At 49.5% G+C, this 24,597-nt stretch overlaps 1 protein-coding gene across 6 annotated transcripts in view; it reads right to left on the bottom strand.

Moving 5' to 3' along the window:
• The window catches only part of LYRM4 (LYR motif containing 4), an 88,949-nt gene that overhangs the window by 24,946 nt on the left and 39,406 nt on the right, over window positions 1-24,597 (bottom strand). The window contains exon 3 of one of the 6 annotated variants that reach the window (XM_055570526.1): window positions 15,099-17,289. The exons of 3 other annotated variants lie outside the window; for them this stretch is intronic. In XM_055570526.1, the coding sequence (XP_055426501.1) occupies window positions 17,263-17,289 (27 nt within the window). In that variant the 3' untranslated portion in view covers window positions 15,099-17,262. Of the gene's footprint in view, window positions 1-15,098; window positions 17,290-17,316; window positions 18,824-23,564; window positions 23,992-24,597 lie in introns of those variants that run through there. 2 more of the 6 variants (XM_055570527.1, XM_055570521.1) reach the window with 2 other exon arrangements.

The raw sequence follows: 24,597 nt of genomic DNA on the forward strand, positions 1-24,597 counted from the left end.
TTGGACACAGCTGAGAAGGCATACACAGCGGACAAAAATACACCGAGCTGTACTCCCATGATATGGCACTGTCTACATACACACACGTGTTTCAACAAAAATTATCTCCTTTTGAATATTTCCCCCTCCCACTCCCAGAGCATTTGCATGAACAATCTAGAGGGAGTTCTTTATTCTTGACGCTGAGGCTCAGCTGACCCACAGCACTGGTAGTTCCAGGCGTCCTACAGTGGTTGCTCCACAGAAGCTTTCAGATGTGGAAATCAGTCTAAATGCAGTACTTTGGGGGCATTTTTATCTTTCTTCTTTTTTTTTTTGGCTGTGTCGTGAATCTTTACTGAACCCAGGCCACGTCACCGAAAGCCTGGAATCCTAACCGCTAGGCCACCAGGGAACTCCCTGGGCATTTAATCATGCCGAACTCCATAAGCATCCAGTCAGAAGCACTTTCTTTCCCTTTATTTTGGATGTAAAAATGGAGAAATAAAAAGAATGAGGCACCACCACTTCCCGTTCACACGACCACTCCAGTGATTCGTCACGAGCTCTGCTAGACCACAAGCGTACGTCCATGTTTATTTTATGAAGAGACGAGGTCACGTCACCAAGAGTGAACAGCACCGGCGAGGAGCCCTTAGCTGTCATGATGCAGATCAGCTGTGCTAACGTCCGGCTGCCCTAATTTGTTTTCCTTTAGTGTCAATACTAACCGGTGGATCCAAGGACTGAGTCCCGGGACATTCATTTTTAGGTATGACGTAACAAAATCTCCCCAAAACTGGCAACAAGTGCTAGCTTGGTTCCTTTTTATCTATTATACCCAGAAAATATGCTATTAAATATGCTACTGTGATTGAGGCTCACATTTCTATAACCCACTAAATGAAAATTTAAAATGCAACTGAGAATTATGGAAAAGGCTGAAATTGTTAACAAAGGCAGTGAGCTGAAAGGCTAGATGGACAAATTCAAGTTTTTTTTTTTAATTATGAAATGATAATAAAATTATAATTCAAGTTTCAATAAAAATAACAGCAATCTTTATATCATGGAAGAAAACAAATTCTCATAGGCTGTAATATCAAGTGCTATGAAAGAGCAACCTAAAGAATATTTTGTTCAGCTTTGCTAACATACTAAACAAACAAATAAACAAGGATTTTAAAAGAAAACAACACAACCCCATCACTGCACAGCGGTTTGTGATGGTGCTGAAAGCTGTCTGTGGAAAAACTTCTCAAACCATATTAAATGCTTAAAGGCTTCACTAAAAAGCATGGAAGTTACCCAGGGGAATCGTCTTGTGACTCAACCGTGTGGCACTGAGGCAGGAAATGGTTGTTTCAAAAGCCGTGTGGTGGTTTTCTGGGTCAGTTTTCAAGCTGAACCCTGTTCAGTTTCAGAACAATCGCACAGCTGCTCCTCATTTCCCTCCAAGGGGTTCTCTCACCTCTGCTGACCCGGGCTGGTGGAGCAAGTGGGCTCTCCTGCTTGCCCGCTGTGTTCCAGGTTATAGGACAGACCGAGGAAGGGAGAGAAAAAGTTCTCTTTCCCCAGAAATGGCCCATCAGGATGCACGCTGGCTCATCAACCCGACCAGACTGAGGCGCGGGTGACGCAAGTGCTGGTCTGACCTTCAGAGCTTCTTGAATTTCCTCCTCACTTGTCCCTCTGCACCCCCCACCCTGAGACAACCAGATCGCTGTGTTAGGAGGGTCTGCGCCAGGCCTGCAGCAACACACACACACACAGACACACACACACACAGCTGTCGGTGCGAGGCTCGCCTCACCCTGTGCTCCCCTCCTCCGTTTATTCCTCTCACACTAGAAGGCCACTGCCCGGTGCTGGCTTGACTCTCCTTTCCATCGGGTCTCCTGTCCTCTGATATCCACCTGCACGGCGCTGGGCACGAAGTGGATCTTACCAGAGCATCGTTGGTGAGCGTCCTGTATCCCGAGTTATGCGCACACCTCACCCGCCTTTCTCTGCTGTCCTGGAAGATGCTTGTCACATGCTAGCAATGCTGAGTCAGAGGTTTCTTAATGGCCTACTCTTCCCCGAGAGGAAGGGCCTGTTTATTTGGGTTATTAGTTGCTGGGCTTTGATCCAGACATCCATTGCTGGAGAAATGCACTGCATTTTTTATTTTTAGCTATGAATGGAACATATAGTTTTTGTTTGCTTTTCAGAAATAGCTGGCCCTCCTGATAAGACAGAGCCATGGATAAAAAATAACAGGTGTTAATAACTGTGCCGTGTTCCCATGTCCGAGAGCAAGGCCATGCCCAGAGAGCAGCAGGCACCCATCACTGGGGGGAGCGCCTGGCCAGAGAGGGCTCCCGCCGACAGGGGTGGGGCCCTGTGAGCGCCCAGGACGCGGTAGTCACGCCACGGTGCCGTGAGTGCAAAAGAATCAGAGTCTGCGGTGATGCTCAGAAAGCGAGGGGAGGAGAGGGAGGGCCAGGTCATCCAGAGAGCGCCTGTGCAACCGCTGATGCAGGCGACCTCAGGCAGGGTCCTCAGGATCCAAAGGGGCTGGAAGACCGGAAGCCACCTCCTGGGCCTCACCACAGGAAGAAGGGTCTCAGATGACGAGCCTCAGCGACCCTGAGAGCGGGACAAGCACGCGGTGTGGGCCCCGCCCCACAGGCGGGCAGGCGGGCAGCCAGCACACAGCCTTCCTGACGGACATGCTTCCCTGGACCTCAGCAGGAGGGTGAAGAGCTCAGGACACCGTCCAAGACGGTTGGCTCGGCCTCATGAAGACCGCAGGAAGCTGGGGAGGGGCAGAGGGCGCTCTGGGTGCTGAACGGGAGGGGAGGGAGGGGTTGGCGCAGCGTGGTGCTGGGCTGCGTGTCACACCAGCGGGTACCGTCGCCGCGTTGATAACTGTCTCAGGTGTGACGCTGGCACTGTGCCTACGGTGGAGAACGTGCACGTTCTTAAGAAAGTGAAGTTGCTCAGTCGTGTCTGACTCTTTGCTACCCCATGGGCTGTAGCCTACCAGGCTCCTCCGTCCATGGGATTTTCCAGGCAAGCATACTGGAGTGGGTTGCCATTCCCTTCTCCAGGAGACCTTCCAGACCCAGGGATCCAACCCCAGTCTCCGGCGCTGCAGGCAGATTCTTTACCATCTGAGCCACCTGGGAAGCCCAGGTGTTCTTAGGAGACGTGCTGAGAAGTTTAGGGGCAAAGTGTTGTTGTGATTGTACTGGTGGGGGTTTCTACTGCTGGGTTGAAAAGAACGGTGCGAGTGGGCACCCTTCACTTGCTCCTGATCTTAAAGGAAAAGATTTCAAACCTTCTCCACTGAGTGTGGTGTTCACAGCAGGCTTATCACGTGTCTTATCATGCTGAAGTATGTTCTTTCTATGCCTAATCTGTTCAACTTTTATCAACAACAGATGCTGAGTTTTGTTAAATGCTTTTTCTGTTTCTTGACATGATTTTTTTTCTTTCTGTTAATAGTAATGTGAGGTATCACACTGATTGGCTTGCATATGGTGAACCATCCTTGCATCCTTGAAAAAGATTCCACTTGATCACGGTGAATGATCCTTTTAATGTGCTGCTGAATTTGGTTTGCTAGCATTTTAACGAGAATTTTCACATTCACGTTCACCATGGATATTTGTCTGATGAACCAATATCTTCATCTGGCTTTGGTATCAGAGTAACATTGGTCTTGTAAAATGAACTTGGGAGTGTCTGTCTTCTTCAAATTTTGGGAAGAGTTTGAGAAGGATTGGCATTAATTCTTCTTTTAATACCTTTCTTTTAAAGGGCAGGGTAAAATTCACCAGAGAAGCCATCTGGTCCTGGGCTTGTCTTTGTTGGGGTATTCTTTTGTTTGTTTTTGATAACTGAATATATTTGACTTCTGGATTCAATCTCACATATATTTGCATGAGTAATTAAAGTTGTCTCAAATGAGTAAATGTTCACAGTTGCTTGTGAGTCCAGTGGATCCCACTCTCATTCTTCATTTATGATCCCACCCTTACTCTGCTGTGTCACCAGAGAGGAGAGGTCCTTTCCTTACGGGACCATGGGGGGAAACTTACTGAGACGTGATCAGCCTCGAGTCCAGGACACACAAAGCACCACGCCCCTGGGACGGAGCCCTCAGATGTTCTGTGAGGACTCCCCAGCCAGGACCTCCACCAGCACCAGCAGCTCCAGGTCTCATACTACAGGAAAGTTGCACCTGCCCACTCCCCGAGGGGCTCTGGCGACCCATCGACTGTGTGAGTGCAGGCCCACCTGGAAGCCACAGGTTGGCCGCAGGTGGAAAAGGTGACAGGTGAAAACGTGCTACACCTCCAGGCGCCCCCACATTCTGGGAAAGCAGGCTGACGCTCGGGCTGGCCCTGCGGGCAGGAGCGGTCTGAAGGGCAGCAAGTTCAGAGCGCACAGAGAAAGGAAGTGCCAAGGGAGGGCACGGGCAGACACGGGGAGCCAGAGGAGGCCCGGACCCCCAGAGCAGGGATCCCAGCCCTGCCTACCCTCTAGTCCTTTGCTCTGAGGCAGGATCCATTCCATGGCCCCCTCCTGTTGCTCAGTGTGGGGTGCCCTAAGGAAGCCTCGCTCCCCAAGCACTGATCACCCCGGGATGCTGACATTTGGACCCGCAGGGCTGCTCGTCCCGCTCTGCAGGGTGGGGACCACACCGCAGGGCTGCACCTGGCCTAAAAGGTTCCCCGTCGTCTCACAGATACGCTGAGATCGTCACTCAGACAAGGAGTACACACCACAATCACTCTCGTGCTCACAAAGTCCAAATGCTGACGTATGTGTTAATTCTCAAGGACACGCTGAGGCCGGCCGCAAGGCTCAAATTACTTATTCATAGTTCACAAATTGGTTAGTTATTGATTTTTTTTTTAATGGGCTTTTGAGGGTCTTCAGAAATAAGACTTGGCCCTCTTCCCCGTCTCCCCGGAACCTATGGCTGACGCAGCGTGCGCTGCTGCTGTGAGCTCCCGGGCTGCAGCCCCGTTACCCGCCCTCCTCGGTGTTAGATCACGCGCTCCCCTCCCAGGTGACTGGAGCCGCCCACACAGCAGCTCCTCCACTGTCCATAAATCTGGTTTCTAATTACACGGGAAGACATGTTTGTCTTTGGACCTGATTACATTAAAAACACCAGAAGCATCATTGTTTTAATGTGCATTACAGACACATGACTCCCCAAGTGAGTCTGACCCATTAATAACACCTCTAACTACTGCCTAATGGTGTGCACAGACATGTAATGGAACGTTTTATGGCTGTTTTCAACCATCTGTCCTTTCTCTCAATATGCATTTGCCAGAGACGTAATGAGATTCCTGGTGATTTGTGCCGCTACATGTTTTTTTAATATGGCACAGCGGTTAGAAGTACCAACACTGCCACATGTTCTTCGTGGAGCTACGCTCTCCTAGGCATTGCTCAGAGAGATGGAACCTTCTGCAAGGGCCTCTGAGATGGCCCCGAGCCGGCCCAGGGTTCCCACCTCTGCGGCAGCACCACTGGGTAAGCAGACAGGGAGGGCTGAGGCACCACAGGTCTGAATCAGTCATAGAACACGAACAGCCAGCCGCATCATGGACGCTGGACTTGAGAGTTACAAGTGATCTTAGTAACTATAACCCTTTCCTTCAATTATATATCATATTTTGTTGTTGTTTAGTTGCTAAGTCATGTCCAATTCTTTGTGACCCCATGGAGTGCAGCACGCCAGGCTTGCTTGTCCTTCACCATCTCCCGGAGTTCACTCAAACTCATGTCCATAGAGTCGGTGATGCCATCCAACCATCTCATCCTCTGTTGTCCCCTTTCTCCTCCTCCCTTTAATCTTTCTCAGCATCAGGGTCTTTTCCAGGGAGTTGGCTCTTCACATTAGGTGGTCAAAGTATTGGAGCTTCAGCATCAGTCCTGCCAATGAATATTCAGGGTTGATTTCCTTTAGGATGGACTTGTTGGATCTCCTTGCAGTCCAAGGGACTCTCAAGAGCCTTGTCCAGCACCTTGATTTGAAAGCATCAATTCTTTGGCACTCAGCCTTCTTTGTGGTCCAACTCTCACATCTGTACATGACTACTGGAAAACCCATGGCTATTTTAAGCTTTTTTAATTTATAAATTTACTTTTTACTGAGTGCTTACTGTGGGCTAGTCACCTTCCATGGTCAGTTTTTCTGAGTGCAGGGCTCACATTTAAGTACATATGCCAAAGAGAAATCCATCTGGTGAAGAGGCAGATCGTAAAGCAAGGAACTAGCTCTCAAAACCCAACAGTCTGCTTCCAGAGCTGCTTTTAGCAGGAAGCTGTCCCAGGGGTGGTGGGCAGATCCCGGCAGGCCCGGGTTCCCTGAGGTAAGGAGGCCAGTCAACCGATACAGAAACTACAGATGGAAGGACCTGAGCCAAGGCGGGGGCGCGAGGGGGTCTGAAGAGGAGGCCGCATGACCACCGCCGGGGTCTGTAAGGGGAGAACTGGGACCCAGGATGCCCGACGCCCTGCCTCTCCAGAGCTCTACTGTCAGACACAAGGTTTTCCAGAGGAGAGTCGCTCTGATTTCTATGCTTCTCTCTCTCTCTTTTGTAAAAGGGAGGCCAAAGGAGAAATAGAGTCTCCCACAAGCAGCTGCCTGTGTTTAGACCTCACCATCTTTACGGGGAAGAAGGAAAGCTCTACAGCATATTGAAATCAACCATTAAAATTTTACCACCATCAAGAGACAACAACCAGTCTCACCCACTCCAGGGCCCCGGCCAAGGCACTAAGGGCAGCATCCCCTTCAAAATCAATTACTGTCACTAACAGGGGGCGGATATCCGTCTCTCCTGTGCCTGGCTCCCCCAGAGGGGATAACTGAAAGAACCCGAGAGGCTTGGCCTGCACAGGACGGTTACCACAAACCCGAGTCACAACCACGGGAATGAAGGTGGTCTGTGCTTCACACCGTGTGGCCAGGGCCCCAGGCCACCGCTTCTCGGGCGAGCGGGTCAGCTAGAAACTCAGCCAATGATACTGCTTCAAGGGCGGCAGGAGAGAGACAGACCTTCAGCCTGAGAGCCTGAACCCTTTTCCTGGTCTCTTTTCCTACACTTTAAAATTTGTCATTACAGTGATAATTAGTCATTATAAGGTCCCAAATACTAACCTGAACTATATACATAAACATACATGTATTTCTCCTGCCCCTATTTCAAACAGACATGCTTGGGACAAGTTTAAATTCTAACAAATATTGAGAAGAGCTGAGGATATGAAACACAAGCCAACCCTCCCCCTTCAGTTTTACCCAGCCCGGTGTGCTCCTCGCCGACTGGGGTCACGAGCATCGCACACTGAGCTCCTGCCCTGGGTGCGGCCACGCACCGCTGGCCGAGGCGGAGGAAGGCGGCCTTCTGTTCACTGAGAAGGACCCACACTCTCAGCCAGAGGCTCTGCAACCACTGCGTCAAGGTCGCAGTATCTGAAGGAGGGGCGCTACGGAACCCAGTGTGACGTGTGTGTGTGGTGTGATGGGCGACCTTGGGTACCGCCTTGTACCGCGGGCTCTGGCCTTTGAGGGGTTCACAGCCAGTGCAGACAAGAGCACAACCTGGAACCCTGGAGGATCCACAGGTCAAAATCAGATGCTGCCAAAGGGTTTGGCCGGCCCAGAGCAGGTGTTTAAAACAGGGTGAGTCAACATGAAAAACGCCATTTCCCATTCAAATGGGAGGATCCGAAAATGCAGACTTCATGGCACCTTCAGCTGGAACTAACAGCTGTCCCTCAAAATGTACCAGCTCCCCAGCCAGCCGAGGAGCCTGGCGCCTGAATGTTTCACCAACTTGGCCTTCTCGTCTCTGCCTGAGCCCTCGAGGTGCAGGTGGAGCTCCAGGCTCTCGGTCAAGAGCTGGCGCCGAGGGGAGAGTCAGACTACAATTAGAACACAATTCTTCTGAGGACTCCAGGACAAAGGGCTGTCTGTGAGTCATAGGCCTGCGGTTGTTTTAAAACAAGGCCACTGATTCTGTGACACTCCTGCCACTGAGAACTGGGGGCGGGGCGTGTCCCTCTCCCTTGAATCTGAACTTGTGTCCAATGGGGGCTGGGGACTTGCGAGGCAAAGTCCTCAGAGGCCAGGACGCTGTGTCCTGTTCTCTGCGGCTCTGAGCACGGGGGAAGAAGTGGAGCCAGGGTGCCCGGCCTCGTGGGGAACCCACAAGGAGCTGTTCTGTTTAAGGGCATGGCTGCTCCCGGCCGGGAAGAAGCCTCCAGGTGAGCCCATGACCAGTCACCTGCGCCATCCCCAGCTGCTTAACCTTTCCCGCTGGGGCTGGCGTCATGCGGCAGACACATCATTTGCACTTCACACTATCAGAATTTCCGAGTCACAGGAGCTGTGAATACCGTCAGAATGGTGGCTGTTTTCCACAGGTAACTTCTGGTGACGGCCACAGATCTTGGGAACCGGGCCGGGGGACCACTCAGGAAATCTCTGCCACGACTTCTTTTGTGCTGCAGGCCTGCCTGTCAGCGAGCCTCTGGTGGGTTCTGAACTGCGCCCCAGATTTTAAATTGAACACTCAACAGTCTGCTCTGTGTTCCTCTCTTCCCAGGAACCAATGGGAAGGAGCTTAACCAGGTGGTGTTCCGCCTTCACTCTAAGCAGTGCGGTTTAGAAACCAATCCTGGCTGTTCTGTGCCTGAGGGACGAAGCACAGAGGAAGTTCGCTTATGTTATGACCTGACAGATTTTCTCCTGAAAACGTGGTTTCCATCTTCACGCTGAAAACAAGGATGACGTCAGCTGACTACCTATCTCGCAGTGGCTCAAAGGCCTGGTCTGAATAAGGATCAGATTCCTGAGGGTGGGAGAATGACTTGGTCTGCATAGGTACGGGGGCAGAGGAATGATGCCTGGAACCTCCTGTGTATTTCCCCAGCTGCCCTTCACACAGTCACATCCAAGAGGGCTGTACATGAGCACATGCTTTTTTAGCGCTGCAGATGACATAGCGCAGCAGCACTCATTTTGTTTAGGGTTACTGTAAAATATCTTAAATATCCCCTACTGTGTAAATGCCAAAAATGTGTGCAAAACGAGAATGGCAACACGAAGGAGAAACATGGAAAAGTGTTAATTCAATAACTAGAGGAGGACTACCAAGATCTCCACGCCTTTGTGTGCTTGACAGGTGTGGCCGCTACGGAAATGCCAATTTCAGTAGCATTTTCAGAGAAGTTTACAAATTTTTCAACTTCATATTTCTCTGCTAGTTAATACACCTTCTTATGGCTTTCCTTAAATGGCATTGCTGATGTATTCTTAAGGAGATGAGAGAGTTTTCCTAGTAAAACAGGTCCTTGCTTGGAACTAAATCACCTGACCACAAAATCCCTGTTCCGTCTTCCTAGATGATTCCTTTTAAGTATCAATGGTCTGTGTGGCACGTGAGATCCCCAAACAGGGATCAAACCCGTGCCCCTGCATTCGGAGCCTGGAGCCTTAACCACTGGACCACCAGGGAAGTCCCCCAACCGCCTCTTTACGAGAACAGCTCAGGGGCTCTCTGGTGCCAACACAGTTACCATCCAAGTGAAGGACGCTTGTTAAGTTTAGCACGCTGTTTCTGCCCTACTGTTCTGACTCAAGGAATATTTTATTTCCGTCATTTTAGCCACAGCTGTCAAACACATCCTTATGGCACCCAGTTATTTAAATGACCAACAAAAATATAAAATCCAGCTAGAGCTCTAAGATGCTGTAATGCATCTTCTTTGATCAGTCTGTGGGGCTCAAGGCCAGGTCATCACACGAGAGCAGTTATCTGGTCCCTATTATTGCAAATATCCCAGGGGGCTTCCCAGGTGGCTCGGTGGTGAAGAATCCACCTGCAATGCAGGAGATGTGGGTTCCATCCCTGGGCTGGGAAGATCCCCTGGAGGAGGAAATGGCAACCCACTCCAGTATTCTTGACTGGAGAATCCCATGGACAGAGGAGGCTGGTTGCAAAGTGCCAGACACGACTGAGCACGAATGTAGGTGAGATGCATTTGTAAAGAGATGGTAAATGATTGTCAGGAAATGGAGTGTTCTCACATCTTCCTTAGGACTGTCATTCGGGGAGAGGATAATGCATTCTGGGACGAGGTCTCTGTTCAAAACCCTTCTGAGAGCCACTCCTCTCCTGGGCCCCTGCTCGACCACACCAGCCACCGCCGTTCACTGCATAGTTAATCATCTGTGAGAGCGTCTGTCTTCCGCTAAGATGGTCAGCAGCTTGACAGCGGGGATGGGAAGCGTCTCATCGCCTGTCCTGGGCATCCAGCAGGACACTTGGCAAGAGCAGGCGCTCAGTGTTTACTGAATGTTAGCTCAGGGGTCTTCTGCGTATCGTCTTTGTCGGCAGAGAGCCATCCTCTGAGGGTAGATTTACCTTTTGGAGACAGTTAAGTGAATCAGAGTCAAGGATGAAGAAAGAAGCTGAGACACAACTCAGTCTTCTCAGGAGCCCTAGAAACTGGAACCGAAGGCAGTTCTGCAGAAGGAAGCCTCGTGGAGCGAGCAGGCCCGGAGGGATTTCAGAGCAATGCTTGGATGGAGAGATCCACACGTGGTTCTTCACCCTTCAGGATTCCTCCGTGGAACTTTCTCAAAAGGCAGAGCTTCCGACAGCAGGCATGGCCAGCTCTGAGGGTGCGGCCGGGTGATACTCTGCCCAGGGACTGTGGGGGGGATCACCAGTGTGATTGAAAAGTAATGGCTGAAGTGGAGGTTTCCTTTTCAGAGTGTTTTCCCAGCAGAAGAAAGGGTGAGGTCGCTGCCTCTGCCCTTGGCCCTGCCGGGCCTGTCCAGGGGCGTCAGGCCTAACCCTGTTCTGGGTGGAAGGCACCAGAGGCCTAGCGCCCGTGGCCTGCCAGCTGTGCACTTATATGGCATCCTGGCTTTAAGAGGCTTTCTGCACAGTTACCTTTTTTGACTCAGAGAAGAGAAGAAATGAATAAAATGGGTGGAGCTGAAAAAGCTTCCTTTGGTTGTACCTCCCTGCTGCAAAGGGTTAAAACAGAATTCCTTTTCCTTAAGGGAGTCAGTTACTGGCAGCTCACACATGCTGCTAGAGAGGGAAATGGCAACCCACTCCAGTATTCTTGCCTAGCGAATCCTGTGGACAGAGGAGCCTGGTGGGCTGCTGTCCATGGAGCTGCACAGAGTCGGACACGACTGAAGCGACTTAGCATGCACGCATGCACACATGCTGTGCGGAAGCAGAATAAAGCATGTATTTGCATCTGTGGACACAAACACGCATGTGTCCACGGTTATACACTCGTGATTTAAAAATGATACACAAATCTCCCTCTTCTTGGCTTTTTTTCTCACCGAGAATTAAATGCTTAATTGAAAATAAAAAGGAGTGAAAAGCCCTTGGTAACTCAAAGTCAGGGTCTACGTTGGTTTTTCCTTTATTATGATAGAACATATGTAAAATCTACCATTTATACCATTTATTTAGAAGAATTTATTCTACTTTTATAAAATTGTGGTTATATCTAAAATTTATCATTTAAACTTTCCACCTTTCGGCTACTGCGAAGGATGGCGCTATGAACATGGGCATGAACAGCTCTTCCAGTCTCTGCTCGCAAGTTTTCTGGGCACAGAACCAGAAGTGGAATTGCTGGATTGTAAGGCATTTCTAGATTTAAATTTTTGGAAAAACAGCCGTGCAAGGTGAATTTTATAACACCGTGCTGCATTGTACTTGCGGCACGCTGCCGGCTACGGCTCTGCTGACAGGTAATTTCTTACGGCGCTTAATCACAGGACATGTGACGATGCCAGATGAAGTCTTATCATGCCAGCCACTCAGGCTCATCAGTTTTCTTTACTTCCAGCCTCACAGCACAGGTTCTTAGGTAGAAACACATGAGCTAAGTCTCAACACAAAGCCACAAATGGCAATTCAGCTACGTAAGCACAGCTGCTTACTGGGTTAGGCTGAGAAGGCCAGGGTCTCCCAGCAGACAGCTACTCATGGCTCTAAGGGCCTGTGGGCCCAGGGCCCCGTAAGCTCTGCATTGTGAGGTTTACGGGGCCTGCTCACCCCACTTTCCAGTGGCACCACGTACTGCAGGGCAGGAGTACAGGGGGACAGTCCCGACTTTCTCCCAGAGCTGCACCTGCGTCCTGACTGCCCTCTGCTGCTGTCCGGGGGGCCCGCGTGGTGTTCCTGTGCCCTTGCCCCGCTGCGGGCATCTGCAGGCCTGGCGGGGCCCGTGCTATCACCCTGGCTCACACACACCCCACGCTAACCCGTCTCCCTAACGTCCTCTGCCCTCGACCTCACCGCCAGCTCCAGGCCCCAGGCCGGATGCAGCTCCATCCTGCTTTTCTCCACCGTCAGCCCGAGCTCGCCCTCCATCTTCAGTGCAGCCTCCCGCTGATCGGCCCCTTCCGTTCCCACAGCCCAGCTGTGCTCCCACCTCAGGGCTGCCCCGCCCAGACGGAGCCTGGTGACCAGTCACCGTGGTGATGTCAGTGTGGGTACCCCCGCTTCACCTGCCGTCCACACTGCCTTCTTGCCGAGCCCAGCCTGGGGAAGACGGCACCAGCCTCTTCCCTTTGTGATCCTGAATGTGCTATTCGATGTTAAACTTGTCATCTCTGCACCTCTCCTCGTACCTATTTTCAACGCACCCCCTCATATTCTCTCAGTCTATGGTAACAGAGCCTGCCCAACTTTTCTCATCAGTTCAGTTCAGTCGCTCATTCGTGTCCAACTCTCTGTGACCCCATGAATGGCAGCACGCCAGGCCTCCCTGACCATCACCACCTCCCGGAGTTCACTCAGACTCACGTCCATCGAGTCAGTGATGCCATCCAGCCATCTCATCCTCTGTCGTCCCCTTCTCCTCCTGCCCCCAGTTCCTCCCAGCATCAGGGTCTTTTCCAATGAGTCGGCTCTTCGTTATCAGGTGGCCAGTTGGAGCTTTACCTTCAGCATCAGTCCTTCCAATGAATATTCAGGGTTGATTTCCTTTAGGATTAACTGGTTTGATCTTCTTGCTGTCTAAGGGACTCTCGAAAGCCTCTGCAGCCCCACAGTCTGAAGGCATTAACCCTTGGGCGCTCAGCCCTTCTTACCGCCCAGCTCTCACACCCATACGCAACTGCTGGAAAACCACAGCTTTCATTACACGGGCCTTTGCGGGCGGCAAAGTAATGTCTCTGCTTTTTAATACACTGTCTAGATTTGTCATTGCTTTTCATCCAAGGAGCAAGTGTCTTTTAATTTCATGGCTGCAGTCACCATCTGCAGTGATTTTGGAGCCCAAGAAAATAAAGTCACTGTTTCCATTGTTTCCCCATCTATTTGCCATGAAGTGACAGGACTGGATGCCATGATCTTAGTTTTCTGAACGCTGAGTTTTAAACCAGCTTTTTCACTGTCCTCTTTCACCTTCATCAAGAGGCCCTTTGGTTCCTCTTTGCTTTCTGTCATAAAGGTGGTGTCACCTGCATATCTGAGGTTATTGATATTTCTCCCCACAATCTTGATTCCAGCTTGTGTGCTTCATCCAGCCCAGCATTTTGCATGATGTGCTCTGCTGCTGTGCTGTGCTTAGTCGCTCAGTTGTGTCCGACTCTTCGCGACCCCATGGACTGTAGCTTGCCAGGCTCCTCCGTTCACGGGGATTCTCCAGACAAGAATACTGGAGTGGGCTGCCATGCCCTCCTCCAGGGTATCTTCCCAACCCAGGGGTCGAACCCAGATCTCCCACATTGCAGGAGGATTCTTTACTGTCTGAGGCACCTGTGCATATAAATTAAATAAGCAAAGTGACCTTGACATACTCCTTCCCCAATGTTGAACCAGTCCACTGTTCCATGTCTAGTTCTAACTGTTGCTTCTTGACCTGAATACAGGTTTCTCAGGAGACGGGTAAGGTAGTCTGGTATTCCCATCTCTCTAAGAATTTTCCACAGTTTATTGTGCTCCACGCAATCAAAGGCTTCAGTGTAGTCAATGAAACAGAAATAGATGTCTTTCTGAAATTCTCTAGCTTTTTCAATGATCCAATTGATGTTGGCAATTTGATCTCTGGTTCCTCCGCCTTTTCTAAATGCCGCTTGAACATGTGGAAGTTCTTGGTTCACGTTCTGCTGAAGCCTGGCTTGAAGAATTTTGAGCATTTCTTTGCTAGTGTGTGAGATGAGTGCAACTGTGCAGTAGTTTGAACATTCTTTGGTATTGCCCACATAATTATGCTTTTCTTTTTGAAGATGAATGACAAAGTAGGAAAAAGAAAACATGAGCCTCAGCTTCTTCTCTGCATCGGAACTGTCCTGCCCGTCTCTCGGTCTACCCTAGCCTCCCGCTCCTCCAGCAGCATGGGAGGCTCCTTCAGGAAAGCAGGCTCCCCCGGCTGCTCCAGGATCCGGCCCCACCCAGCCCCTCCTCCTCCGTGTGCAGGAGGCGCCTCCTCCAGCACTGGCCCCCTCCTCCTCGTCAGCAAACATAGTAAGACCCTTGCACCCTCACAGAAACCCCGGAGGGACCCGGTTCCTGCTCCCTGGCCCCTTCTGCCCTCACCGCCCGCCTTCTTCTCTGCAACTCGGTGCCTCTGCCTCTGGCCCTCGCCAGCCCTGCCCATTCCATCCTCTCCTGCAAAGCAGCTCTTGCTATGCCCAGTGGCCTCCCGCTGCCTCCTCCCGGAGGCCTCTTGCTGCTCTGAGTGTGGGACATGGGCACCCTTTCCCTCAGGCTCTGCCTGCTCCCAGGGCAACACGGCCCAGTCTCAGCGTTTCACCTCTTATCATACGCCTTCCAAACTCAGGCCTCCTGCTCCAAGAGGCCTTGGAGCTCTAGGACTGCGTTTTCACCTGTTTGCTGGATGAACCTAGACAATACCAAGCTGGCCGGCATCTCCCAGAGGACAATTCTTGCTTCACGTGAGTCCTCTTGGTTTCCTGTTGCTAACAGCATTCCTAGTGAGCAAAGCAACAGACACACACACACTCACACACACACTTGCACTGAAGCAACAAGTAAACTTTTACCCACCACAAGGCAGCTCGGACTGGTGACCAGTACTGCGAAAGGGCATCAGGGTATTCTTTTTATTGTTAAAACTGAGCAAGGTATTAATGTCACATTCGGAAACTCTAGGATGTTGTGTACAAACAGTGAAGATTTTAGTTAAACCAAACCTGTTGATATTTTATAATGGGTTTAGTAACTGGTTCTGTAAGGACTATTTTCTGTGTTGTTGCTACTTTTTAAGGTGTTTGAAGAATTTAAGAGAAGCCCCTATATGAAATTGAAAAGTGGGTTTTAATTTGGTTGAGGAAATATAATTTAGCTTTTAATCAATGTGCAAATGTTTAGCAAAAACCTATTTTCAAGTTTCAGTTACTCGATGTGTAAGATTAATGCAGTGACGACTAAACTGGGAATACACCTGTCCGTGGTCGGAAGCCCTGGGTATTCAAGGCTCCCTCCCTCACGGGCGTGCCGCGCACGTCTCTTTTGTCGGAAGGGTGGCTGGAGCCCAGGTGTGTCCAGGACGTCTTGCTCAGAGCTGCAGCCTGAGCACGTGTACTAGGGATGTGAGCCCACTGAGGAATCTCGGCTTAGGTTCTTTTGATCGTGCACAAAGCACAGTAAGCACTGTGGCCGAGTAACCCCTCAAATTACCAGTCAGATCGCCCTTTGCCCCCCATCAATGGACGATCTGTATTCTTTAGTTAAAATTCATCAGTTTTCAAGGAGGCCGTAACCCGACAGTGGGGAATATTCTATGTTATAGAGATTTTTATTGTAGCAAGATTTAGTCTGCATGTTATGTTTTATTTTTAAAATCTAGTATTGCCATGCACAGTTGTAGAAACTATAATGAAAGTGTAAATCTTCAACCTGAAGGGCGAGTGCCTGGGACACGTGTTAGTTCAGTACTGAAGGCTTCTCCTCCCTCCCTTCCTCGGTCTACACGTGTACCGACTCAGGAAGGCGTCCGCAAACCGCGCCTCTAGCTGGAAATCCAGGGCCTAAGGGCTAATGGCTACAGCCGAGAGAGCATCCAACATGCTGCTCTGTAGGCCCCCATTCCCTGGGATGCACGAAGAGGGCTCCCCGTGCGTCCCACCCAGACAGCACCCTCACTGCCCCGGGGCTGGGGCCTTGATGCTCAGCTGTGGCTGGCATGCACTGCTCCTGTTCAGTCTTAGTGAAAACAGGCTACACAAGTTTGTAAGAAGCAGAACGAAAGGTAGCGATTATTAGTATTAGTTATTATTACTATATTTGGAACTATTATATAGTAAAGAAAAGCTTTCTATCTAAAGATCAACAGGGATGTCCAGATGGTCCAGTGGTTAAGTCTCTATGCTTCCAGTTTAAGGGGCGCAGGTTCAATTCTTGGTTGGGGAACTAAGATCCCACATGCTGCTTGGTGCAGCCAAAAGAAAAAAGAAAATAAGGGCTCAACGTGTACCACTATGATGCCGCTGAGAGATCCTGGGTGCTGCAGTGACCCTGCTCGGCCCATAGAGTCTTCTGTCCCGAGCTGCGTGCCAGAGCTCACGTTCCCTCCCCCACCCCCCTTCTCCCTCTTCAGAGCTGCTAAATCAAGTGTGTGGTTAGAAGCGGTCATTTCTCATCTTCGGACTGTGAGAGGAGAAATAAACAGGAGGCAGGAAAACAAATCTGGCGACTAAGAAAGCCTGGATCTTGTTTAAAGCTCTGCTTGAGTTATTAAGAATAATAACCAAAAGTCTTATTTACTTAAGTATCAAAAGTGTTTACAGAAGGGACTAAGAGGGTAATCACATCCATTTTTGTTTTGTCCTCAGACTGGCTTGCATTGAAGACAAACGCTTTTTCGTGTATAGCCTTTTTTTTTTTTTTTTTAATTCAAGTACTTTATTTATTTGGCTGCGTGGCATGTGGGATCTTAGCCCCGCTGACCAGGGATCGAACCTGTGCCCCTGTGTGGGGAGTGAGACGTCTGAACCACTGGACTATCAGGGAAATCCTTGCATATATGCTCTTAAATGTCCACACTGTAGGGCAGTGTATTAAAATAAGCAAATTTCAAAGACTAAAGCAGGATGTGAGTGGCTTTTTGCCATTAAGGGGTCAAAGTTATAACTGGATAGTCTCTCCTCTTTCCTTTTTTTCTTGAAAGGATAAAAAGCTTTACTTTTATTTTTCCCTCTTAGAAGCCAACAGGTATTAGACAATCTGGTGTTCCTGCTTCTATTAAGGCTTGATTTTACTCTGTGGAGCTGCTGTAAAAATCCTGCCAAAACAAAAAGGACTTGCTTATATTTTATAAGGATCAACCTTATTACTATTTTAACAATTAATTTAAGCCATCTGGTGTTTGGAAAATGGGTCTGATTCTGTAGAGAAAATAAACAAGGTATAATTAGTTCTTGAGTTCATGCTTTTTTTTTTTTAAGGAAAAGGAGACCCTTGGATCACATCCCCTGCACTCTATTAATACATACTCGTTTGCCCACCAGCCCTGCTGGGCATGCGCTGTGGACCAGGCACTCACATTCTCGTGGTAAAGAGACAGCTTCTGCTCCCAGGTGCTTCCAGAGGGTGGCAGGGAGCTGCCCGGGTGCCAGTGAACAGCCACAGTCCTGTCCCAGCTCAGCTGGGCCTCAGGGCCCGCCCTCAGGACAAAGCCCACGTGTGGGATGCAAGCTCCTGGGACCCCCTGGCTCGTCTCTGACCCCTGCCCTCAGCCAGCAGTGCCCATGTGCTCCTTGGCTGGCGCTTCCGGGAGCACTGTCCCCTGCACCCGCCTCCTGCCCTGTGCCCCTCGTTACAACAGTCCCCCCACCAGCTGCTGGGGGCAGAGTCTATCTGACCACCTTGAGTTCCTAGGGCCCGGGAGGATCTGGCATGAGGGGGCTGACTGAGCCGGATAGCTGGCGTGGTGGAAGGCAAGGGGCCTGGCAGGGAGAATGGCCTCAAAGAGGATTTCCTGAGGACACAGCCTCCTTTTAGAGAGTTCTGGAGACATACCGACAGATACTGGGAAGGGGTGGGTTTTGGCTCAGATTGCTCTGGGTTGAAATAAAAAGTGAATCCAAACACATAACTCCTTTGTCAGAGACGAGCCACGTGAAATCCTCAGTCTAACACTCGACACAGAGAGAGCCCTCGGTAAGGCAAACTCTAGTCTAATATAAAATATGCTGTACCCAGTCTCCACCATGGAAACCCAAGGCCAGCAGGAGAGGCAGACCACGAGGAGGCTGGGAGACGAGCAGCAGCGCCCAAGGCCCCAGGCTGGAGAGCAGCGGCTCAGGGCTCACAGCAGGGCCCTCACTGCATTGTGTGTGCGCAGGAGGGTGTGATCGCTGAAGACACAGCTGGGAGTCGTCCTCAGGGGTCAGGGGGCGGGGCGGCGGTGATCCCAGGGAAGAGCAGGGCTGCAGCAAGGAGGAGGGGCAGGGGCTCGGAGGAGGAGTGCCCTTGAACACGGTCACAGGGTCAGACGCGCTGAGGCGCTCGGATGATGGTGGGCGGACGGGGGCTCCGGCAGTGAGGAGCCCGGGCCTCTGGAGGAGCTGCTCCAGAAAGCTGGGGTCCAGGCTGGAGCTGCGAGAGGAGGCAGGGCGTCCAGGGTGTTCTGGAGGCGGCACGATGGACTGTCTCACATGGCGAGGCCTGAAGCAGCAGGCTCCCGGGGAGCACAGGAGGCCTGAGCCAAGGCAGAGCCGTAACTGCTTCTTCACCAGGTAAAGGGAGGCTTGGAGGATCTTCTCGCCTGACAGGTTCCACGAAGACAGAAGTGTCTACTTCTTCAATAAACAGTACTGGGATAAGGGGTTATCATTTTGGAAAAAGTCCATTCTTAGGCCAAGATAAATTCTCAGTACGTCAAAAGTTAAAAATAAAAAAGCCATCTATAGAAGCGCCAGAAGAAAGTACAAGAGAACTTATCCTTCACTTGACCCATAACTAAAGAGATACTGTCCTTCACAAACTGGACTGATAAAGATGAAAACACCTGATGTTCTCAGGGCTGAAGGGTGAGGGTGAGGACAGGCTTCTGGAACGGTGAGCTGCTGGGCAGCGGGCGGATGGGGGTCTACGTTTTCAAGGCTCGCTCCCTCGGACTTTGTCCTACATAAAGACGTAGGTGCTAGGATGTCTACTCTGGCCCTGCTCATAATGGCAAAAAGCTGAGACCAATGTCATTTAAGCAGTAAGGGGCCAGAAAAATGACAACATGGTCATACCGTGGCACAGCATCAGTAGTTAAAAAGAATGCACACACCCATGACACACCACCTCGAACGCACAGGGAATTCTGGAAGGTGGCGCTGGAATCATACGTGCAAAGTCAGAGTTAGAGCCAGGAAAGCAGGATGAGGAGAGCAACTTTCTTTCTGCCTATACGTGTCTAATCTGGAAAATGCATCACTTTGATTGAAACAATGATAAGTAGGGGGTTTCCCTGGTGGTCCAGGGGCTAAGACTCTGCGTTCCCAATGCAGGGGGACTGGGTTCAACCCCTGGCCAGAGAACTAGATCCCACACATTGCAATTAAGACACAGCACAGTCCAACACACAAATCAATCAATATTTTTGAAAAAAGAAAAGTAATATAAATTTCAAAAAAGAAAACAAAACCAAAACCCCCTCCAAGTTATCTAGCCATTAAGTCACAAGATGCTTCTTGTTCCCCTTTTTTTAACACATGGTCACGAAAATCCTATCTACTGTGCTTTAAAGCCAGGTTCTCTGTCTGCCTCTCTGATTTAGGAGGGCAGGGCCACAGTGGGTATGCTAATGAACTGCCCTAAAAGGCAGTTTCCTCATCTCGAAGTATTGGCTCGAAGGCTAACCGAAAGGGTGCAGGTAAATCATTTATAGCACAGAGCCTGGTACAAAGTAAGTGCTCAAAAAAAAAAAAAAAAAAAATGTGATTTATTATCAGTATTAGAACTCTTCCACGTTACAGTCTTCCAGTGTCCTATTACATGTAATTATCACTTGACTCTGGACTTCTAGACTATAAAACATTATTATCCTATCCCCATCTCAACAGCCTTCTTTTTACTGAGTCTCAGAAAAATTAAGTAGCAAGCCTAAGATCACAACCTAGAATTTGATAGCAGATCTCTGACTTGAACAGTCTTTCCTTCTCAATCACAAGCATGGGAGGATCAATGAGCCCCTAAATTTTTACGTGAATTTATGTCAACTGTGAAGTTCCTGGCATTGTGCTCTGATGGTACCTTGGACAGAGCCAACCAAAGTGCTGCTTGTAACTCAGTTCTGTTGATGATCACATTTCTTAAAAAGATATTAAATTTTTCTACGACGGTTAGTGGTGACAGCACAGAGAGCTCAAAAAGCAGAAAAAAAAAAAAAACAAAAAACGCACAGAAGTGGCTAAATCACCTAAGAAATCAATATGTGCTTCATCTAATCTATGAATCTAATCACTGTTGTCCCCAGACTGAGGCATTTTCATTAGGGTGCTACTGTGTTCAATAATTCTTTACACAACAGAAGCTGCTCTGACCCAAAGAACGTTTTTCCTGGGCTAGAAGAGCAGACTGATACTGACATCACTGCTGACTAGACAGAGGCAAAGAGTTGACGTCCTCTGCCTGAGGTCCTCAGAGAGTTACGGCAGAACCAGACCTGAGTCCAGGCCCCTGCACGGTAATCTGCCTCAGATTCCACACAGAGGGAGCCCACTCTTCCTCGCTTTAATTTTTTCATAGGGTTTTCTAGAATCAGTTCTGAGTTTATCTTGGAATTATGAAGCATTATGCTAAGCACATGGAATAAGTATGTTGGAGTTGCAATAAATTCCTGAGTTGATGCAAAATAATTGATTTCCTTGAGTTTTTTTTTTTTTAAACAGTTTGGCTCAAACTACAAATCCTCAACACTTTTCAATAGCCTTGACGTTAAACGCTTTCCTTATATATAGATGAACTTTAGTGCAATGTAACACTAGGAAAAGTCCATTTAGAAGAAAATTCATTTGGTATCTGTAGTAGCGATGCCCCTGTTCTGAACTATCTTAAGGAGCAATGATCAGCTGAATGTGAAGGTTCGGACAGTCTCTGACACTTAAATTTAACTGAATGCTATTTAAAGTTGTCATTCAGTCCCTAAGTCGTGTCTGACTCTTTGCAACCCCACTGCCTGCAACATGCCAGGGTCCTCTGTCCTCCACTATTTCCCAGAGTTTGCTCACACTCGCATCCACTGAGTTGGTGAGGCCATCCAACCATCTCACCCTGTTGCCCCGTTCTCCTCCTGCCCCCAATCCTTCCCAGCATCAGGGTCTTTTCCAATGAGTCAGCTCTTTGCATCAGCTGGCCTAGTACTGGAGTTTCCGTTTCAGCATCAGTCCTTCCAATGAATACTCAGGGTTGATTTCCTTTAGGATTGACTGGTTTGATCTCCTTGCAGTCCAAGGGACTGTTAAGAATCTTTTCCAGCACCACAATTTGAAAACATCAATTCTTTGGTGCTCAGCCTTCTTAATGGTCCAACCCTCACATCCGTACACGACTACTGGAAAAAACAGCTTTGACTATACTTTGTCAGCCAAGTGATGTCTCTGCTTTTTAATACGCCACCTACGTTTGTCATAGCTTTTCTTCCAAGGAGCAAGTGTCTCTTAATTTCATGGCTACAGTCACTGACTGAAGTGATTTTGGAGCCCAGCAAAATAAAATCTGTCACAATCTCCACTTTTTCCCCTTCTGTTTGCCATGAAGTAAAGGGGCAGGATGCCAAGGATAGCATGATCTCATTTTTTTAACGCTAAGTTTCAAGCCAGCTTTTTAATTCTCTTTCACCTTCATCAAGAGGCTTTTCAGTTCCTCTTTGTTTTCTGCAATCAGAATCCTATCATCTGCATATCTGAGGTTGCTGATATTTCTCCCGGCAATCTTGATTCCAGCTTGTGATTCATTCAGCTCAGCATTTTGCAGGATGTCCTGTTTGTTGTTCTTGTTTAGTTACTAAGTTGTGTCCAACTCTTTTGTGACCCCATGGACTGTAGCCTGCCAGGCTCCTCTGTCTATGGGATTTCCCAGGCAAGAATACTGGAGTGGGTTGCCATTTCCTTCTCCAGGGATCTTTCCAACCCAGGGATCAAACCTGTGTCTCCTGCACTGGCATAAAGATTCTTTACCACTGGGCCGCCTGGAAAGCCCCTGTATATAAGTTAAATAAGCAGGCTGACAACATACAGCCTTGTTGTACTCCTTCCCCAATTTTAAACCAGTCCATTGTTCCACGACTGGTTCTAACTGTTGCTTCTTGACTCGCATACAGGTTTCTAGGAGAGAGGTGAGGTGGTCTGGGACTCCTATCTCTTGAAGAATTTCCCACAGACTGCTGTGACCTACACAGTCTTTAGTGTAGTTTATGAAGCAGAAGTAGATGTTTTTAAAATTACCACCCCCCCCCCCAGCAGAATACACACACATAAGCACCCATGTGTACGTGCACACAGCACGACAACCTGACCGCTTCTCACGTGACTGAGAACATCAGAGGCCAGAAAACATCATTTTGAAGTTAGTCCCCTTCCTCTGACACCTTTGGAAGCATTTTGGGTCAGACTCTTTCCTGGGACACAATTCAGTTAAAAAAAAAACAAAAACACAAACCTCCGTGCCAGGTCTCAGCCGCCTGCCAGTGTGCACTTGGAATGAATGGAGCAGACGGTGTCAGCTGCTGCCTCAGCGGCAGGGCAGAAGGGCAGCTATGGGCTTCACTGACCTCAAAACCCCCATCTTTTCCTCAATAAAAGAATTTACTGGCAAACATGTTCTATCCCAGCTGAAAGAAAGATTTAAAAAAAAAATCATCTGGGCTGCCGTCCCTGCCAGAGGATGTTCCTGGGCTGGAGTCCCAAGAGCAACGTCCAGGGCCCCGTGTCACGCTGAGCTCCAGGCCCACATGGAGGAGCCGGCTCAGAGCTGCGGCTTGATCAGTCACAGGCCTAACTACAGATACGTTACATCACAACAGCTGGACCAATGTACCTCTGAGAAGGGAAAATTCAAACCCCCAGTGCAGTTCTAGAACCGCCGTCACCCTCCGGTCACTCCTGTTCCGCTTCCGGGAGTACAAACGCGTGAACGACCGACTGTGGGTGGAGGGCTCCCCGTGTGCTGAGGTGGCAGAAGAGCTGCAGGAACCGGTTATGAACGTGAGACACCCCACCCTGCCCCTGAAAAATGGACCTCCACGCTGAGATCACACACATTGTGATCGACAAATAATGGAAAAACCCCTCGTCGTCTCACAGGTGCTCATCCGGATTAAAGCCGCGCCTGAAACCGCAGACTGAAGGGGCCAGAGGGGCCTCAGAGAGCTGCATGGGGAGGCGTCGGGCAGAAGCACCAGGCTTCGGCCGAGCGGACTGAAGCTTCTGAGCTCCGGCCCACGGCTCACCGAAGCCCAGAGACCTCTGTCTGCTCGAGGCAGGCACATTCTTGGGGGTGATACCACATATAAGGCATTATGCTTTTACCCTAAAACACAGGCAAACTTTGACCCGATAATCTTCATTTTAGAAGTTTGTCTTAAGAAAACAGCCAGGAATGTACGTGAAGGTTTTTACAGCCACAATGTCTCTAACAGGAGAGGGAGAAAAAGCAAACTGAATAAGTGTCAACATTTGGGAGATTAACACATCATGGTAAGCTCTAACATAAAATACTGGGAGTGATAAAAAGAAATCATGAGGCAAAAGAGACCCGAGTCACGTGAGATGCTGGCCAGACCTCAGGTGAAGAGGCCGGAAGCCCCGTGTGCGGCTGTGATCCCCAGGGAGCTATAAAGGCGAGCCCATGTCTCCACTTCGTTCACGTCCGAGTTCCAGGCAGGTTGAACAGCTGCCAACGGGCAGTTCACGGAAGCCCGGCCTTCTGACGTCAGGCTGATCTCCAGGCCTCCGGGAGAAACGGTGGAGCCATGTGACACCCGGGGCGGAACCTGACTCCAAGATAAACCCCCAGAGTGGGTCAGGAGGGAGCCCTCTGAGTCCTGGGCTAAGATCATGTGTTTGCTAAACTGGGAGAATCAAGACAGATGACTAAGAAACATACCTGACTGTAATTGAGGCTTACGGCCATTAAAAAGGGCCCCAAGTGATACGGAGAAGCCAAGGAGGTTATAAGAGAATTAGACAAGTCACCATCTTGCAACCACGAGGTAGTAACTGATTCAGGCAAGGCGCGTTAATGGGTCTGGAAATCACTGGGTCAAAGGCTGATGGGGAACCGTTGATTTATTAATCACGAAGAGAAATGGGATGTTTGTCATGGAAATATCTCACCTCCACTTTAACAAAGGATCAAACTGAGCACAAACCAATAACAGTTCCAGCAGCATTGTGGGCTACTGACGGCTGGAAAGGGAGAAGCCTTATCACCCACTCAGGGTTCCTGCCGAAGGGTTTGTTCCAAGTGTAATAACAGAGACACACCAACAGATTCAGACAGGCAATAGTCTAGACTAAATATGCCAATATCATGAAAAAAAAAAAAAAAAGGCAGAGGGTCTCTTCCTCATCAAAGGAGACTTGAGACGTGCCTACAC

Source organism: Bubalus kerabau, chromosome 3 (assembly GCF_029407905.1).
Source record: "Bubalus kerabau isolate K-KA32 ecotype Philippines breed swamp buffalo chromosome 3, PCC_UOA_SB_1v2, whole genome shotgun sequence".
NCBI classification, from domain to species: Eukaryota; Metazoa; Chordata; class Mammalia; order Artiodactyla; family Bovidae; genus Bubalus; species Bubalus kerabau.